The sequence below is a fragment of the Muscardinus avellanarius genome (genome assembly GCF_963383645.1).
Source record: "Muscardinus avellanarius genome assembly, chromosome: 12".
NCBI classification, from domain to species: Eukaryota; Metazoa; Chordata; class Mammalia; order Rodentia; family Gliridae; genus Muscardinus; species Muscardinus avellanarius.
In genome coordinates, this window is record NC_137798.1 from 62,750,386 (window position 1) to 62,771,311 (window position 20,926).

Sequence of the window (20,926 nt, forward strand, 5' to 3'; positions counted from 1 at the left end):
GAGTGCTTGAAACATGCTCAAGAACCTATTATAGAACGTGAACCTGAAATGGCTGAGAGAATTCACAAAGACCCAGGAAGACTCCAGAGGCCAAGTCTGCTCAGTATTCATATATTTGTAGGATTGTATTATTTTGTTTTGGTTATTATTATTATTATTATTATTATTATTATTATTATTATTGTGTGTGTTTGATTGTTTGCTCTCTTCTTCACCCCTCTTACAAGCTTCTTCCTTCATCTACTCTCTTCTCTCCATCCCTTCTCTTTTTTCCTTTTGTATTAAATTCACTTAATATCACTATACTAAATACATTGGTTACTAGAATACTACTACATATTTACTATCTCTAATCTTACTATATACTACCATACTAATCTCATGCTCTCATTCTATTCAATACTATCTGTGTTTTTACCCTCTTCTTGCATTTATGACTGTACTTTCTTTTTCACTCAACCTTCACCATTAAATACAACACAACTTGCCCTTGTATATACCAGATGACACCAATGAACGAAGAGAAATCTATCAAAAGCAATAGATACAAACTTCTGAAATCATGAGAAGGAGGAATAACAAGGAAGCAATGAGCTCCCACAACCCCATAATAACAGAACCTGACAACACAGAATTGCAGAGATCGCCAAAAGGACAAATCAGAAATTTAACAGTAGAAATGATACTGGATTTCTGAAAAGAATTTAGAGAGAGCCTGAAAGAAATAAAGGATGAAATCATTGAAGTGAAGAAATGGAGAATAGAATCTCGCTCTTAGAAGATGATCACACCAAAAATAAACACATAGTATATAATTTAGAAAAAACAATTCAACAACATGAATTGGACATTGAAGAGATATGGGCCCATCCTAAAAGAGCTAACCTAAGAATAATAGGCATATAAAAGGGAATAGAAAGTGAAACCAAAGGGATCAACAATCTTTTCAAAGAAATAATATCAGAAAAAAAATCAAACATAGTAAAAAAAAAGTCTACACACAGGCACAGGAAACTTATAGAACCCCTTTAGACAATATCGGAGAAAAGGTTCACCACACCACATAATAGTAAAACTGACCAGCATAGAAGACGAGGAAAAAATCTTAAAGGCAACAAAAACAAAAGATCAAGTGACATTCAGAGGTAACCCAAAAGGTTAGTACAGATGCCTTAGACCTAAAGAACATCATAAACCAAATGGGTCTATTGGACACATACAGAATATTTCACCCAACTACAGCAGAGTTTACATTTTTCTCAGCTGCTCATGGAACCTTCTCCAAAATAGACCACATCCTGGGCCACAAAGTGCGTATTAGCAAATTTAAAAAAATGTGACATTCTCCCCAGTTTCTTTTCAGACCACAATGGAATGAAACTATAAGACTCAGAGTAACCATATAAACACGTGAAGAAAAAAATACAACAATGCTAAAAGAAAAGAATGGATCAGAGAAGAAGTAAAAGCTGAAATTAAGAAATTCCTAGAAAGAAATGAAAATAGAAACGCAACATATTAAAACCTCTGGGACACTCTGAAGATAGTATAAGAGCAAAATTTATAGCACTGAGTACCCACATAAGAAGAACAGAAAATCACAAAATAACCTAATGATGTATCTCAAAGCCCTTGAAAAATAGGAACATTCTAACCCCAAACCCAGTAGAAGACAGGAAATTACTAAAATCAGAGCAGAAATGACTAAATTACTAAAATGAGTTGAAAAAGGAGATATTACCACCAACAGTGTGGAAATCCAGAGGATTATCAGAAACTACTTTGAACAACTATACTCCAACAAAATAGAAAACTTAGAAGAAATTGACAATTTCTAGACACATACAACCTTCCTAAACTGAACTAAGAATATAGAAAATTTAAACTGACCAATAACATTCAAAGAGATTGAGGCAGCAATAAAGATCCTACCATTAAACAAAAGCCCAGGACCAGATGGTCTCCCAAGTGAATTTCACAAAACCTTTATAGAAGAGCTAACCCCAATATTCCTCAATCTATTTCATAAAATAGTAAGAAATGGGACTCTCCCAAATACATTCTACAGAGCCAAAATCACATTAATACCAAAACCAAATAAAGACAGCTCAAGAAAAGAAACTATAGGCCTATATTGTTGATGAACTTAGATGCAAAACTGCTAAACAAAATATTAACAACATGCATCCAAAACCACATCAAGAAAATTATACACCGTGATGAAGCATGGTTTATTCCAAGGATGCAAAGCTGGTTGAACATATGAAAATCAATCCATTTAATCCATCATATAAACAGAACCAAAGACAAAAATCACATAATCATTTCAATAGATACTGAAAAAGCATTTGACAAAATCCAACATACATTTATGTTAAAAGCACTGCAGAGAATCAGAATAGAAGGAACATAGCTCAACATCATAAAGACAATCTACAATAGATCCACAGCCAACATCATATTAAATGGGGGAAAACTTTGAGAATTTCCCCTAAAAACAGGAACAAGACAAGGAAGTTCATTATCACCCCTTTTTTTCAATGTAGTACTTGAGACTCTAGCCAGAGCAATAAGGCAAAAGAAGAAAATTAAAGGAGTACAAATAGAAAAAGAAGAAATAAAACTATTCCTATATGCAGATGACATGATACTCTACCCAAAAATCTCAACCAAAAAGCTTATACAACTGATCAACAAATTTAGCAAAGTGTCTGGATATAAAAATCAATCTTAAAAAATCAGAAGCTTTCATGTATGTCAATCTTAAATCCACTGAAAAAGAAATGTAAGAAGCACTTCCACTCAGGATATCCTATAAAAAAAATAAAATACTTAGGAATAAACCTAAGCAAGGAGGTAAAAGACTTCTACAAAGAAAATTATAAAATATTGAAAAAAGAAATTGAAGCCCTTAGCAGATGGAAAGATTTTCTTTGTTATTGGATAGGCAGAATAAATATTATCAAAATGGCCATTCTTCCAAAAGTGATTTACAGATTCAACCCAATACCCATTAAGTTACCAAGGTCATTCCTTACAGACATAGAAAAATCCGTCCTTAAATTCATTTGGAACAACAAAATCCCGGAATAGCCAAAGTAGTTCTCAGCAACAAGAACCAGGCAGTAGGCATCTCAATACCTGACTTCAAACTATACTACAAAGCCACCGTAAAAAAAAAAAGTATGGTATTGGCACAAAAACAGACACATAGTCCAGTGAAGCAGAATAGAAGACTCAGACACAAATGTGCACACTTACAACCAATTGTTTTGTTTTTTTTACAAAGGGGCCAAAAACATACACTTAAATGAGATAACCTCTTCAACAAATGGTGTTGGCAGAACTGGCTAACCACATTTAGAAAAATGGAAATAAATCCCACTCTCTAACCTTGCACAAGAGTCAATTCATGATGGATCAAAGACTTGGAGATCAGACCTGAAACCTTGCAGCTCCTTGAAGAGGGTATAGGTCCAACACTTCAATACATAGGCACAGGTAAAAACTTTTTCAGCAACGCCCCAAAGGCACAAGAAATTAAAAGGAGGATCAACATATGGGATTGCATTAAGCTGAAGAGCTTCTGTACAGCAAAAGAAACTATCAAGAACCTCAACTGAGAGCCAACAGAATGGGAGAAAATTTTTGCCTACTCCTCAGATAGAAGCCTAATAGAAACTCAGAGTTAAAAAAAAACAAAAACAAATAACAATTAAAAAATGGGCAATTGAACTAAATAGACACCTCATGAAAGAAGAAATTCAAATGACCAATAAATATATGAAAAATTCTCAACATCATTAGCAGAGAGATGCAAATGAAAACTACCCTGAGATTTCACCTAACTCCAATTAAAATGGCAATCATTAAAAACACAAACAACAATGATGGTGAGGATGTGGAGAAGTGGGAACTCTGAAACATTGTTGGGGGGATTGCAAATTAGTGCAACCACTTTGGAAAACAGTATGGAGGACCCTCAGAAGAATGGGAACAAACTTACCATATGATCCAGTAATACTACTTCTGGGTACCCAGAAGAATGGAAACCAAACTGCCCAACTAACGCATGTGTGTCTGTGTTCATAGCTGCACAATGCACAATTGCCAAACTATGTAACCAGTCAAAATGTCCATCAGCAGATGAATGGATTACAAAACTATGGGATATGTACACAGTGGAATTTTACTTAGCCATAAAGAAGTACAAAATTATGTCATTTGCAGGGAACTGGAGAACTTTATGCTAAGTAAAATTAGTAAGTCACAAATAGTAAAAAAAAAAAAAAATCAGATGCTCTCCCTAATATGGGGAAGCTAGGGATTAAAGGGTCATTGGAGAAGCTCTAGATGAAGGAGAAACCATAGATGAGCACATAAGGTGACCTAACTGAAGGGTATAGGAGGGGAGAAGAGGATAATTTCCTAATGTACATGATGTACATTCATAAACATCAAAATCAATCAGTAAGGCAAACATAAGAAGGAGAGATGGGGGAAGGAACTGAGTGGGGATTGGGGAAGAGCTAAATGAGTGATGTGTGCATGTATGTCTCTACCATCTTGTACCCCATTAAGATGTTTGACTACAATGCACCAATATAAATTTTACAAATTTTTAAAAAACTAAAAAAATAGGATTCACAGGATATATTATACAATATAGAACCATAGCTAAACAGATGTGGAGGATAAGGAGGCAGAAGTCAATGATAATCTCTGGCATGTGCAGGGACTGGTGAATGATGGTACTATTAACCTAGACAAAGGACCAAGGGAGAGGAATAAGTCTGGGGCAGAGTGATGATACATTCAACTTGTTTCTGCTGTACTTGGTGTGTATAAGGAGACATCCAGGTACACTATAGAGGGCATTAGAATAGCCAGATCTGAAGCTCAAAGAGCAAATCTGAGCTGGAGATAGTCTTGAAGTTATACAGATGGCAGTTGAAGCCACAGGAGCAGAGTTCCCAGAGAGTGTGGAGTGAGACACTGAGAAGGGCAAGAACTAAACCCAGAGCACAGTGATGGCGATGAGGACCAGCCAGGGAGAATAATTCAGAGAAGCTGTCAGAGAGCAGTGGGGTTCAACTGAAGAGAATATTTTAGGGGGGAATGGGGATATTGGTGTTAATTGCTTGAGAGAGAACAATGATAAGAGTTGAGAAGTACCAATGTGATTTTTGCAAGAAAAAGAACACTAGTGATTTGAACAAAGTCACTTCTAGGAGAATGATGGGGACAGAAAATACAAAGCAGTTACCTGAAAAGTGAATAAAAATTGAAGGCACAATGACAGCAAATATAAACAATTCTTTCAAGAAACTTTAGAGATGGCCAATGTCCTCACAATAGCCACTGTGCCATTTTCAAATGTCTAGCTCATAGCAGTGGTAAATTGAGTTCTGCTTTGTACTACCGTTAAGTACAAAGTACAGGTGGGTCTTTTCTATCTTTACATCTCTTTTGGTCCTAGTGTAGGTCTTGTTTTTTTTTGTTTGTTTTTTTGGTTTTTTTGTTGTTGTTGTTTTGTTTGCGGTACTGGGGTTCCTGGAAGCCCTCTACCTCCGGGCTACACTCCCAGACCTATTTTATATTTTTATCTGGAAACAGGGTCTCTTAAGCCAGCGTAGTTGGCTTCAAACCAGCACAATCCTCCTGTCTCTGCCTCACAAGCGCTGGGATTACAAGCGTGTGCCACCACACCTGGCGTTAGGTTTTGTTTTTTTTAGGATGCTCTGCTGATATTCTTATAATGACTTTCCAGCTTTCTTATTTTCAATCTTTGATTTCTCTTAAAAAAAGGTTATATAGATATAAAATATATGAGTATAAATATGAATATGTACTTATATATGTATATAAATAAATGAATTAAATAAAACCCAGATTTTCACACATTTTTCTCTTAGACAACTTTCTCTGATTGAATGAAAAGGCTTCTGTTTCAGTTGAGGAAAATGTGATATCTGTTCTTTAATTGAATCTTGTAGTTTCAGGAAATTTGTGAGTTTGGTGGGAAATTACCACCCCTCACAGAAAGAATAGAACAAGGACAAATATGTTTTAATAAAAAATTTTATTATGGTTATGTACATCAGTTCCTCGATAAGCATATAAATGTAAACTTTTATTGTTGGCATTATTTCACATATGGTTTATCCAAATTCAGAGTTAATGCTGTCATTTGAGTGTACAGGTAGTGAGAAAATGTTATATTCACAGAATATACACACACGTGCATTTCAATCGTGCCCCTTTTTATGCCAGTGGTATGGACACTGTACCATTGGCCCTGCTTCTGCTCCGCAGGTGGACGCTGGACTCAGTCATGTCCTCTGTGTGCTCCTCACCTTTCTTCTCCTTCAGGCTGTTGATGAATCTCAGAGTGATTTCATCCCACTCCTCGGGCAGAAGCATCAGCAGGAACCCAATGCAGATAATGATGGTGGCAGCCAGGCGGACCACATTGAATATCACCTCCTGCTTCAGCAGATCCACAGCTAGGGAAAAAAAAGTCATGTCAGCCATCTCTACGACCATATCTAAGTTCCTCTAGCAAGTGACCAAACTCAGTCTTGCTTCTTGAAGTTTCCAAAAAGTTTTTTTTATTCATTCAAACTAGTGTTTCCTTTCCCCATATTTCTATTGATTTTCATTTATTCTCTCTAAATCACACTTACCCCAAGGCTTAGCTCAAGTGCTATGCAGCCAGACTAATGGCCTCCCCAGTTTTCTCTTAGCCCTATTCTTCGACAGCTCTTCACCTTTCTCCAATTCCAATGGACCACTGGAGATTTATCAAAAGATCCATACTGGGTTACAAAACTATGAGATATACACACAATGGAAATCTGCTCAGCAATAAAGAAGAAAAAATTGTTTTCATAAAAATGGATGGACCTGGAGAACATTATGTTAAGTGGGATTAGCCAGTCTCAGAAAGTGAAGGGTCATACATTTTCTCTCATATACAGAAGTAAGGGAGTAATTGAGATAGAAAAGGGATTTTAGATAATGGAGAAAAAAAAAGTAAAGTGATGGAGGGGGTCTAGGAGACAGCTGTGGTGGGGAGAAGGAGGATTAATGAAACAAACACTTCCATTGACACTATACACACTTGTAGAATTATCATTGCCGATCTCAGTATCATTACTGGGGAAAGGGAAAGAGTAGGGAGGGAGCAGGGGGCGGGGTTAAAGTCATCAAGTGCTGTGTGCATGAATGTCTGTCCCACCACTCTGAACTACATTATGATGTGAGACTACAATGCACCAAGAAAAGTAAAAAAGAACCAGACATTTTTATGTCTAAGTATTTGTACATTCTGTTCTATTTCAAACTGAGGTGAAATTCATAAAATGTAAAATTAACCATTTAAAGTAAACTTAGTTCCATGTTGTGCATTCATATTGTTATACCATTACCCTTTTTTTGCGTTTTTTTTTAATTGGTGCACTGTATTCATACATCATAGTGGGATACAAACTTTTGTAGACATACATGCACACATCGCCCAGTCAGCCCCCACCCAATCCCCATCCCTTCCTCTCCCCATCCCTCCCTCCCATGCTTGGCTTAGTGGTTGACATCTAGTATTATAGCAATTTATCCAAAATTAAAAATGATAATCTCACATAACAGTTTCATTTGTCTGATACCAAGCTTTTGATGACTTAAAGATAACATTTCAATATTTCTTTTTGCTTTCTTTCTTACCAGAGAATCTATTTTTTCTATTTTTTAGGTGAAACTATCATATATTTATATATTTATTTTTCAGAAAAAAAATCTATCCTAATATGGAATATGGACTCTAGATACCCAAACCGATCTTGAAAAAGAACAAAGCTAGAAGATATATATTTTCTGATTTCAAACCATATAAAGCTACAATAATTGAAACAGTGTAGTTCTATTCTAAAGGCAGATATATAAACCACTGGAGTTAAATAAAAGCCTAGAGCTAAATTCTTCCCTATATTGTCAAGTTATTTTTGACAAGGTTTCCACGAACATTTGGTGGTGGAAATAATAATCTTTTAACTAAATATTGTTGAAAAATAATAATTACATGGAAAAGAATAAAGTTGGACCCTTACCTAATCCCATATACAAATATTAACTCAAAATAGATAAAAGACCTAAATATAAATCTTAAGACTATAAACTTTTAGGAGAAAATCTGGGTCATAAAACCTCACAACATTGAAATTGGCAGTGATTTCTTGGATATGATTTCAATGGCACAGGCAACAGAAGAGTATACAAACTCCCTAAAAAATGATAAAAAAATATTGTATATCCAAAGACAATGTAAACAGAGTTAAGAGTTACTAATAGAATGGGATAAAATATTTCCAAATGCTATATCTGAAGGTATATTAATATTCCAACTAGAAATCCTAAAAATTAACAACAATAAAGGCAAACAATACAATTTAGAGATAGGTAAAAGACTAACATAAGTAATGAATCTCCACAGATAACCAATCTTAGTTGACTGTTGGATGGAAAATCTTGTTTCTCTGGTTCTGGTGTGTGTTACCTATTTCTTCTTTGTAGTTAATCTCTTTGAGTATTTTCTCTAGCGCTGGTTTTGAAGACATAAATTCCTTCAGTTTCTGTTTGTCATGGAAGCTTCTTATTTCTCCATCTAATTTGATAGAAAGTTTTGCTGGGTAGAAAATTTTTGGCTGGAAGTTGTTTTCTTTCAGAGTTTGGAATATGTTACTCCAAGCCCTTCTGGCTCTCATGACTTGGTTTGGGAAGTCTGGAGTGATTCTAATTGGTTTGCCTCTGAATGTCACTTGGCCCTTTGCTTTTGTTGCCTTTAAGATTCTCTGCTTGGCTTCCACATTGGTCATTTTGACAATGATGTGGCGTGGGGATCCTCTTCTCTGATCCTGTCTAAAGGGAGTTCTATAAGTTTCCTGGACCTGTGTATCAACCTCTTGCTCTATGTTTGGAAAATTTTCTGCTATTACTTCCTTGAAGAGATTGTTGATCCCTTTGGTTTCACTTTCTTTTCCCTCCTCTATTCCAATTATTCTTAGGTTAGCTCTCTTAAAATGGGCCCATATTTCTACAATATCAGATTCCTGCTGTCGGATATTTTTTCCTAGACTAGAAACTATGCATTCATTTTTGGAATGATCATCTTCTAAGAGCGAGATTCTGTTCTCCATGTGTTCTAATCGGTTGTTTGTGCTTTGAATTGAGGCCTTTACTTCATTAATTGCATCCTTTATCTCTTTTTGGCTCTCTCTGGGTTCTTTTTGAAGCACCTCTATTATTTCTACAGTTATTTTCCTGATTTGATCTTCTAAAAATCTCTGATTTTCTGTTTTATCGGATTCTGATGTTGTGGGGTTGTGGACATTCATTGCTCCAGTATTATTCCTCTTTCCCATGATTTCGGAAGTTTGTGCCTTCTCTGGGTTCTTCCCTTGGGTCACTATGACTTCGCTTAAGGTTTTCTGGATCTCGAGTCAGTAGTATCTCAGACCCCACTACTCCTTTACTGGGTTGTATCACAGAGTCTCCGACCCAGAGAGTCGATAGAGGCTGCTTTAGACTGTGGGGGGTGCCAGGTTGCACGTTTTCCTATGGTGTGATATCTCTGCCACCGCCCCTCCCCCACTGGGTCAAGTCCCAGGGAGTATAGTACTGGGATTTCTCTTCTGTGGCCTGCAATTTGACTCACTGTTTTTGAGTACGCAGATGTAGCTGTACTGGATTCGGTGAATTCTCTGCTGCTGCCACCGGTGGCAATATGGTGCCGCTGCTATGCCCTTGGCCATGAGGCTGGCGTATTTCTTCTTGGTTTTGATTTCCACTCTGAATCCCTGCAGCATGTGCTGAGCTCAGCCACTGGGAGCTTTAGATTTTACCTGCGGCGAGAAATCCCGCCTGGCTGTTCCGCAGCGGCTCACCTCGGCTTGCTGTAGCTGTCCGGTGAATTTGCTGCTGCTGCCGGCAATATGGCGCTGCTGCCGCGTCCTCGGGCGTGAAGCCGGTGTATCTCCTCTGTGGCTCTGAGCTCTGTTCTTAGCCCGCTTTCTCTCTGGGGCCTGGTGATTTTTTTGTTTCTCTGGCGATGGTGTTTTCTGGCTATGAAAGGCGCTGATTTTGTGGTAATGGAGATTGGTTGTTCACCATTACCCTTATACGATGTTCCAAAACTCTATCACTTAAAAATCAATGACAACAACAACACAGAAACAAAAGCCTGTACCCAGCTCCTTACCCTCCACTCCCTAGCCCCTGACAATGTTTTCAATGAATTTACCTATTATGAATATTTTGTATAAGGAGAACCACTATTGTGACTCTTTAGACTGTCTTCTTCCATTTAGCCAATGATTTCAAGGTTCAGTCACATTGCAGCATATGTAAATACTTTATTATTATGACAGAATAATATTCCATTGCATGCATCATAATCTCTTTTTTCATTCATCTGTTGAACATTTTGGTATTTCCACCTTTGGGCTATTGTGAATAGTGCTGCTTAGAAAATTTATGTACAAGAATATTTTTAAATCCCTGTTTTCCATTTGGGGGGGATATATCCCTAGAAGTGGAATTATTTGTCATGTGTGTCCTGTCATTTTTTGCATGAGATGCCCTTCCCTTCTTATATCCTCCTCCATCCAGCTAACCCCTCTGTTACACCTCTGCCTAATTTAGGCTTTTCTCAGGAAGCTCTCAGATGCCCCTCCTCTGTGCACTCAGAGCATTCACTAAATAAAAGCAGTAGTTTCTCCACATTTTAATTACTCAGTTTCTTTTGTCTCCCTCTGTGTTACATGGTCCTGAGGGCAGGGACCATACCTTATTCAGAATCTATTACTAGTGTTAACACAGTTTCTGGAATACACTAAATGCTTAGAAGTTATTTGTTGAATGAATGAATAGGTAGATTAAAAGAATGAGATTTTTCTGACAACTTAACTTCTCTCTGATATTTCTTTCCTCTGATTATCTTATAATCCTTGGAGTCTGTCTCTCACAATTTGACATTTAACAATAAATTACAGTGTAGAGTTCCCAGTTGTTTTGTGTGTGTTGGTTTCCTTTTACAAATCTAGTCACAAGTTTCTTAAAGGAACAATAATGTAACTTTTATGCCTTGTTTATAGTCCTAATCACATAGTATGTGCTCAATAAATACATGATGATTGTCCTGAAGGAAAGAAAGATAGCTATCCAAGGTTTGGAATTAGAAATTTAAAGCTGGCAGGACTGAACATCACCCAGATAACTTGTTAGTACTACCAGATTCACTGATGGGTTTCACTAGAAAGATTATTCCAGAAAAATAACTTTTCATGCCTCTGAAGTGAGTCAAATTGCTTTTCCTGGAGGGCCACCTGCTCTGTGCCTGGAGGAAGCTTCCGCAGCTCCCCATGGATAGTCTGATGAGAGCCAACACCCTGAACATTTCCTGCACTTTCATTAGTGATGTTTACTTCAGAGTCCTATGTTGGGATGCCTTTTGTTTCCATAGGACTTCCTCTAAAAATACCACAAAATTAGGTTGTCAGGGAGATTACATGAAGCCCAAATGATACATTTGGTATTTAATTCTAAAAGCACGACCAAGTAAAAACAGTGTTTTCATAGCTACAAATTTAAAATCTGCTGCATAGTTATCCTGTTGTCTGCCACCTTCATGATATTTAAAAACATCTTCTGAGGCAAGGGACATAGTTCGCAATCACTAAGAGAAACAAGCCAAAGAATAAAGCAAGCACAGACAGGAGACTTTTTATGGCAGTCAGAACCCGTGCAAGCCAAATTGTAGTAGTACCTGCATTTCCAGGAACGCTGAGCACTGTCCCAATAGAGATTAGGATTGGGTATGTCAGCACCACCCCGACATTCACCAGGATGTTGAAGGCTGTAAAACAAAGGATGGGATAAAGGAGCATTAATGTACTGGCTTCTTTTCTCTTTCATGTAAAAAAAAAATGTTTTTTGTAATGTGCCATCTCAAGTGCCTGCACCTTTGGTCAATGAATCCTCTAATTTTGGAGATGGATACATGCATATCTCACCTGAATTAGTCATTACTTTTTATCCTCCTCTGCCATCCCATTTATATGACCTCTTGCCAATTGGCTGGCCATGGGGGAATGAATCAAATGCAAAGAGGTACAGTAATTCACTGCACTTTTTATTATCAGTATAAAAGCAGGCTGGGGTTGGCCAGAGGTTGAAAACAAATGACCACTTCAAGTTTGGCATATTATCTTTGTTACTTTGCTATATTGTGCCATATGCCTGGGCAATTAAAAGGCTCTAAAGTTACTATTCAAAAGAAAATATACCCAGTGGCAGTTATGCTATTTTCCTGCTCCGAGGTCAGCATCCTATGGGGAAACCAAGGTCAGTTCAGTGTAATTCACTGAATTCTAGAGACTATTTTCACATCTGACTTCTGCATAGGTAACCAGAGGACAGGTCCATAAAATTAGTGGAAGGTGTAGCTTACTGCTCTTTAGTGAATATCATTGCACCTTATTTTTATTTGGATATAAAATGTCTCCTATAGCAAGGCATAGTGGTACATGCCTGTAATCCCAGTACTTTGGAGATTGAGACAAGAAGATCCCAGGTTTGAGAACAGCCTCAGCAATTTAGTGAGACTCTCAGCAACCTAGTGAGATCCAGTTTCAAAATACAGATAAAATGGGCTGGGAGTATAGTCTGAGGTGGAATGTTCTTAGGTTCAAACTTCAGCACCAAAAAATAAATAAAATGAAATAAAATGTCCCCTGAAAGAGCTTATGCATGACAATGCAAAACTGCTCAGAAGTGAAATGATTGAATCATGAGGGTTATAATCTCATTAGTGAATAAATTCATTGCTGAACCAATGGATTTAGTGAGTAGTAACGTAGGCAGGAAGAGTGTGGCTGAAGGAGGTAGGTGTTAGGGGGTATACTCTGGGGTGATATATTTGTATGTGTGTATGTGTGTGTCCCTTGCACCCTCTTCCCTTTCTCTAAGCTTCCCACCACAATTCCCTGAGTTCTGTAGATTTAACCTGGCCTAACATGAATTGAACCCCTGAAATCTCCAGAAATGTGAACAAATAGATCTACTTTCTAAGTTATGGTGGTCAGATGTTTTAGAGTATAGCAGTAAGAATGCTGACTGAGCCAGTTGTGATGGCGCACACTTGTAATCCCCGCACTTGGGAGGCGGAGACAGGAGGATCGTGCAGGTTCAAATCCAGCCATGCTGGCTTAAGATACCCTGTTTCCCAAAGTATAGAAATAGGTCTGGGAGTATAGCCTGGAAGTAGAAGGGTTTCCAGGAACCTCAGTACCACCAAAAAAAAAAAAAAAGAAGAAGAAGAAGAAAAAAAAAAGAATTCTGACTGAAGCAAGGACCACGTGATTTAGGGCATAGTCACTCCTTGGAATATAGGACACAACCATAGTTAGAGATGTGGGGGCAGTTAAGAGCACAGGCTGGGGGTTTCACCTCTGTCTCTCAGACCAGATACAGCTAGATAACTTCTCATATCCATGGAGAAGAGAGGGATGGACATAAAAGCTCAAGAATAGGCACCCTAAAGGTTGTAAAACCATGGGGTATGTAGTACAGTCAGGCGAGAGGCCATCTCTTCAATTTGTCGCCACTCAGATTAGGCACAACAAATCTGCAGTACTCTGGAGTGGGCCCACTGAAGCTGCTGCAATCCCAATGGGCACTCAGTCCAGCTGTTGTGAGTGGCACCCAGTCTGAGCAGGTTTGCTTAGGAGCATCTATTACACATGCCAAGGAGAATAGGTTGGTGGAGGGCTACTCTATGGCAAGGAGAGAACCATGTGAGCACAGTGTAAGGCAAGAGCCAAGGAGATTTTGCTTATTATTTATTCCCATTTATGTTTTTTTTGGGGGGGCAGGAAATAATCCAGGCAGTTTTAATTAGGAATTCTGGGCTTATGGAAATACTGCTATTGAGTTCTACTCAACTTAGCAGAGGTAATGAGAGATGATAACCATAGATGTTTTGGCCTTGAAAAGTAGAACTGGAAGGACCAACAATTAATGCTTGATTCTTCTCTTGAGTGTTTCTGTCTGTTTAAGACCTCTCCTGAGGGTTCTTGGCTAGAGTGGGAAAAAATGACCAGGTTGATACCCTGGTTGGAATCAGGATATTTTTCTCTCTGGAACTACCATGCTGCTACCGTTTCAAATCCTATCATCTCAGTAAAGAAGGACAGTTGTGAGTTGGCAGAGTCCTGCAGGGTAAGTGAAGTGGGTGAATGTGGAGGAGCAGAGAGGCTGACCTTGTGCAGTGTGTGGAATGAGAATAAGCTTATCTGAGTAAACAGGTGCTTGGGCATTGGGTTGCTACTGTTTTTTTTTACTGTTGGGCCAGAGAAGAGCAGGCTCCTTATTTCTCAGGCTCCCCTCTCATTAAGTGACAGCACATAGCCTCAGATAGACTCACATTCTAGGTACCTGGGAGGAGAGACATTTAAAAGGCTCCAGATTTAATCTCAGTGCTTAGGAGGCTGAAACAGGAGGATCTCAAGTTCAAATCCATCCTCAGCAACTTAGTGAGACCCTTAGCAACTAAGCAAAACCTTGTTTAAAAGTAAAAATTAATCTAAAAAGGTCTATAAGTGCAGCTTTGAGATAGAATGTCCCTGGATTAAATCCCCTGTGCTACCAACCAACCAACCAACCAACCAACCAACCAACAAAAAACTCCAAGTGACTCTTTCTGGGCTGATGCTGTCTTCTCCCATTTCCTGGTGAGGTATTCCTAGTACAATCCTTTCTCCATGCTCAGCACAATAAGCTGCTTATACAGATATGAGCCTGTCACCACCCTGCTTAAATATTAAGTGGATTTTAAATCCAAGCCTAAAGCCTGGCTTTCTAGGCCGGGGCCTCTGTGAGCTGCTTTTCCCTCGAATGCCATCTCCTTCCCTCCTTCCCTCTCTCCTAAGCTAGGTACCCTGGCCATAATGAACCACTCTGAGCACCTCTGTCCAACACACCGTGGCACATATGGAATTTATACATCACATAGTACACCCATGAGTACTACATAAGACTGCTGCTGAACAGAGTGGCCTGGGCTTCCAGCTGCACAATGGCCCACAGCGGGTATACCAGTTGGACAGCTCTGAAGCTAATCAGCCCAGGGCCTGCAAAGAATCTTCTAAACATTCAGTGACATCATACTGTATTAGCTTCTTTCTGCTCACTTTATGAATCTTCTAACAAATAATATAGAATGGAGATTATTTCTGCCTGGAATGATGGTACAAAGATAATTTTGTGCATTTTAGAAAATACTATCCCTCCAAGAATGAATATGTTCTGTAACCTGGTCAGGAGAATTCTCTTTATAATTATTCTGGTTACATGGCAATAAAGCACATAAGTCCCCAAGGGAATAATCCTACTATGATAATCGAACAATCCAAGGAGAGGATAGATGCAAGATATGAAGTGACATAGGAGTGAAAGGCAAAATCCGTAGCTACTTACCCAGCCACAGTCCTGCCATCCCGCAGAGACATCCCCAAGGCAGAGCTGCAAAAGAGGACCAGTGCTCCACCTTGGTGAAATATAGGATGACTGGAGTAAAGGAGATGAAGATCAAGTTAAAGAAGCCCAAGGTGGAGACAAAGTGTGCAGCTTCACCAAAGTTGGCACTTCCAAGAAACATCTTGAACAAAACCTGAATGGGGAAAAAAAAACCCTCTTCAGTCCTATAGTTGGAGCCTTTGCTGGGACAGGAAAGTGAGTTCTGTTGACCTACACAGTGAACTAATCAGCCCAGTGCTTACTCCCCGTGTCTCCCTGCCTTGCCATCTCCATGGCACTACTTGGGCTGCTGAGACAAAGAATTAAAGTGCCCCAAATCCTTCATATGCATTAGCAGTGGCTGTAAAACAAATTCCTCGTGCCCTGAGTATTGTGTGAGTACTGTATATTCCATAAAGCATAGCCATCGGATGGATCCAGGGTGAATGATAAATAAGAGCACAGAGAAGCTCAGGAAAATCTTTTAGGACTGAAATGCTATCAACTCTTTGTTTGGGGCATGAAATTCATTACATCCTTGTTTGACAGATTACTGAAAATTAAATTGGACAGAGAGCCTATAATTACGTTGCGGAGAAAAATAATGCTGCCTTGGATTTCCAAGCACTTTTTCTGAGATTAAAATGTTTTCACAAGCATTATGCTTTTCTTTGGATTTAAAACCTTTTTTTTTTCTAGATTATAAGCCTGTGAACAGAGGAAGACGGCAAGGGGAGCTCGATGTCTGACTCGGGCTCAGAACAGACTGGAAGAAGACGCAAGTTCTGACGTTCATCCATATTTCTCAGCTTCTTAACCTCTCTGCTCACTTTAATAATCCTCTAAGAAATAATAAAGATTGGTCAGATTATTTCTGCCTAGAATTATGATATTAATGAGATATGAACTATGATATGAATTTCTGCTAGAATTGTGACGGAATATTACACACAAGATTTTACGCAGTTTAGCAAATATTACTCTTTCCAGAAGGAATACATTTTGTAATCTGGTCAGGAGAATTCTCTCTATAATTATTCCTTTAATTTCACCCGAATTTGTTATGTTTTCTTTTGAAAGAATCAAGAGAAATTGACCATGTGCTACTGTCTGGTCATATGCGACATCTTGGTAGGGTTCTCCTGGGAAGCAAGTTAGATACTAATGGAGAATGAGTGAACACTCATCAAATTTGTCACTCAGAATCAGTGGGCCAATAAATGTCAATATGGAAATAGTGTTCACGCCTTCTCACCTGAAATCTTGGTGAATAATCAAAACCAACCTCCAGGAGGCATGCAAAGGGCACTTTCTACCTTTTGGAAAGTGTTGTCTTATTGAAACAACAGGAGAGGTAGAATAGTAATAATACTTTAGATAAAGCTAGAAAGTTGGCTTTTAAAAGTGGAGCTTTGGGGAATAACCTTTTTGATCTGTTCTCTGAGTCTTTGCTTCCGAAGTCAGGTGCAATGACCCTTGAATAGATTTTTCATGGATGGCTGGGACTCCAGTGGAGAAAGAACGGTGGGTACAGAGGGCAGACTCAGTGCATCACTCAAAGAGGAAAAGAGCTAATGACATGCATGACTGTAGCATGGGGTCAATAGATAGCAAATGATGAGCTACCAAGTGACAGCTGGTTTATTATTTCTAACAACTCCTTGGAGCTTAGAATAATGACCATAGATAGCTCAATGAAAGAAATACATTCCTGCTACCACTGCTTAATACCTGGGGAGCTGGGGTATAGAGCACAGACTCAGGAGTTGGCTCCATCCCTTCTGGGATTTATGGCTTTGGGCAAGTTACTTAACCTTTCAATGCCTCAGTTTCTTCCTCTGGGAAATGGAAAGAAAAGTATCTGTGTCACAGAAGGTTGGGTTAACAGAGGTGAAATTTTCTGGCAGGTGCCCACCATATTGCAAACACCTGGTAAATTGAATAAATTGTATTTGCTATTATTTAAGCACACCTATTTTTCTAACCAAAGCTTTCATCGTGCTTTCTTACTTTATTGCTTAAATACAAGCTCTGAGTGACCGTTGACTACAAAGGAAGGGACACACCTACCTTATATAATGCAGACGTAGAGGCTGAGCCCACTGCAAACGCCACACCTGTGATGGAATCTGCGTGGAAATTGTCTGCATACGCCATCATGACGATTCCCGTGATTGCCATTATTGCTGCGACTATCTGTCAAATAGAACGGAAGGAAACAGAAAATGAAACCATGCTGCCATAAAATCAAGCAGTTCAAGGCTTCATAAAAGTTGCCAAGTGCTTTCTTCAATCTAATTACTCATCTACATCTCTGTTTAAATGTCAGAAGAGTCAGGATTAATTATGTCAGTATGCTTATGAGATATCCAGGCATAGATTATAAAAGCTGTTCATATTCTAATTAATATCAGTAATTTTAGTCCCATTTTTAACTCTATTTCTAGAGATTAATATCCATATTGGTGAAATGGATTTAACAGAAAGTCATTTCTAAGTACTTTCATTTATATACTGTATTCCTTTTCTTCAAGCAATTCAGCAAAAAATTTAATCAGTTCTTTGGATCAACACACATTTCTGAAGATCTGTGTATAACTGGGACTTGACTAGGGAGACATGTTTGGATAAAGCTAAGAGGCAAAAACTTAGACTAAGGGCAAACAAGAACGTGAATACCTAACATCTCAGTAATTTACACATGCGAAGCCAAGCCTGTGCCTCATTTAGAATATCATTTGGAGGTCACCTCTTCCTTTTGTTTACATGCAAATTAATTCCACTTTTTTAGGTGCACCACAGAAAGATAATTTTATTTAATTGTGCTAGAGCATTCATTAACTGCATAAAGCAAAACATTAGTAATTTGACTGAGGTCATAATGATTTACTGTTAGATGATAGGATCCTTTGTAGATTCAGAACAGAAGTCCACTCCCTTAGTGAAATGCTGGTTTGCATTTGTTTCTTGAATTGTCGTGAATTGTTTCTACCAGAAAGCATTTTAAAGCTCCAGCAAACAGGAAAAAAAAAAAAAAAAAAAAAAAAAAAAAACCCAAAACTTTGGAATAGGGGACAGTATATAATTTCCTCACTAACTTTAAAAGCAAGATAATTTGCAAGAAACTTAAGCACATTAAGAAATGTGTGGAGATTAATTTTGTTAAACTTCAGTTCTGAGTATTCCAAGTAACTAAGTTTCTCTGTAGATAGCAAAATCACATAATTGATTTTTTGAGCCTTTTTGAATATTATTAATGAATTACTTATAACAAAATATAAACAGGTGCCTGCAGACTTGAGCCAGTGCAGAGGATGCTCTTGATGGCACAGAATTCAGATGCTGCTAAAGCAATGCTCTGTTAATGATCGCCAAGGGCAAGTGCACTGGTGGTTTCAGAGTAGCTCCACACTGAAGTATCCTTTATGAAACACAGCAGGAGGATTTGAGAATAGACTCCGACGTGTCAGCTGTGAAAAACCATCTTCATAACACGTTATCTTGGAGGCTGCTTGATAGGAAGTGTTTCTCTTGCTGAGTATCATATTCTCTGATGCTGCCAGGTATGCACTCTCCTTAGACTGTCTCAAATTATGGGGACTAGAATTTAGTATACTCACCATGAAGTATCAAGGACAATTTCCAAATAAAACTAACAGACTCATAAATAAAAATGGTGAGGGGTTTCTAAGACATGAAAATTCTGGGAGGGTTATCATTTCCCTTGATTTGGGGAGTTATAGTTAAGCCAGGGATTTGCAACCAGTTTTTGGGCAATCTGACTTCAGAGGGGGGAAAAAAGGCATATTAGACACTGTACTTTATAATTTTTTTATGCTTAAGTAGTATTCACAGTCTAAAATATTCATGTGCAAAAATAGATTTCCCTCATAAGACTGAACTTGGAAGAAAATAAATTTGAATTAATATTTGTTTTCTTTTAGCCAACCATCAGTTGTATTTTCTTCAAAAAATAATCATGTGATTATTTCAAGACAATGGTAAACAGAACACTGTTAATCCTAATGAATTTATTTATTTATTTATTTATTTATTTATTTTGCAGGTCTGGGGATGGAACCCAGGGGCATTTGATCTCCGAGCCACATCCTCTGCCCTATTTTTGTTCTGTATTTTGAAACAGGGTCTCACTAAGGTGTGGAGGGCCTCACTAAGTAGCTGAACCGCTGTCTGCGAACCGCTATCCTCCGGTTTCAGCCTCCCGAATGCTGGGATTAACAAGCGTGCGCCACCACACCAGGCTCTCAATTCTAATGAATTTTAACATGATATACTGTTTTATATTTTAAATTATAAAATTATTCTATGATAATTAGTATTTACATTTGGCTACTATGTGCAATATATAGCTCTGAATTTAGGGAATTGTGAAATCAAACATACCATAAAAAAGCAAGCAAAAATCAAAAGCCCTGCTTTAGAAAGTGACAAACATGTAATATAATTATCTTCAGATAAGACCACAGGTAGAAACTCTTTCTTTTATGAATCAGCCATTAGTAAAAATACATATGCATAAAGCATCTATTATGAGTTTTCTCAAGATACAAATTGAATATGGCTGAAGATTACAAAATTTTATAGCAACTCAAAATTATAGGCATAGTGAGCCTCTTAAGCTTCTCTATTACTTGCTCCATTCAAGTGCTTTGAAGATGTTCTCCTGGACTATTTAAATTGACATATCAATTACAGCAGTGTCTCTTTCAATTGATTTCATGGAGAGAAGCATTTTTCACTTTAGGGGGCCAGGCAATGCTGTTGGTTAAGTTCTGAAAGCATGAAAATCTGAATATTTGAGATGTTGGAAAAACCTTTCTTCATGGTACAGGCAATAATTTATAGGTTATATAGTAGCTCCCTAGATGAAAGGAAAGATAAGTGAAGTTATTTGCTACATTTTAATTTAAACTTTACAACTATCTGGGAGGTCAAATTTTCCATGGCATGTTTAAAAAAATTTTTTTAATATATCTCCTATCCAAACAGCTGGACCTAAAGTAATAGATCTCAGCTAATCTCGAAGATGCAGGAAAATGTTGAATTCTAGGGCTGTTTGGAGCAAATGTTTGTATAATCCAGAATGGCTGTTCCTGGCACCATTGGTTTAACTTTAGAGAGTAATACTCTTTAAATGTCCAGATAACAAACAATCTAAGCACAGATCTGAGTCACATGTATTTTTATAATCAGACAGTGACATAGCCTGAAACATAATCTCCACAAAACACCTGAAATGAGTCTTTTGTGCTGAGCACACCAGAAATGCATCTTCAGGAAAGCCTTAATACTGTGCTAAGAGCACTGGTATGTGCATTCACATGACCACCACCATGGG

The 20,926-nt window shown here is 38.0% G+C and overlaps 1 protein-coding gene across 1 annotated transcript in view; it reads right to left on the bottom strand.

The window, feature by feature from the left end:
- Positions 1–6,264: 6,264 nt before the first annotated feature.
- SLC35F4 (solute carrier family 35 member F4) overlaps positions 6,265–20,926 on the bottom strand; it is a gene marked incomplete at both ends in the record, with an annotated part of 238,701 nt that continues 224,039 nt past the window's right edge. The window contains 4 exons of the mRNA XM_080708177.1: positions 6,265–6,506; positions 11,819–11,908; positions 15,529–15,721; positions 17,638–17,763. Coding sequence (XP_080564303.1) covers positions 6,265–6,506; positions 11,819–11,908; positions 15,529–15,721; positions 17,638–17,763 — 651 coding nt within the window. The remainder of the gene's footprint in view (positions 6,507–11,818; positions 11,909–15,528; positions 15,722–17,637; positions 17,764–20,926) is intronic.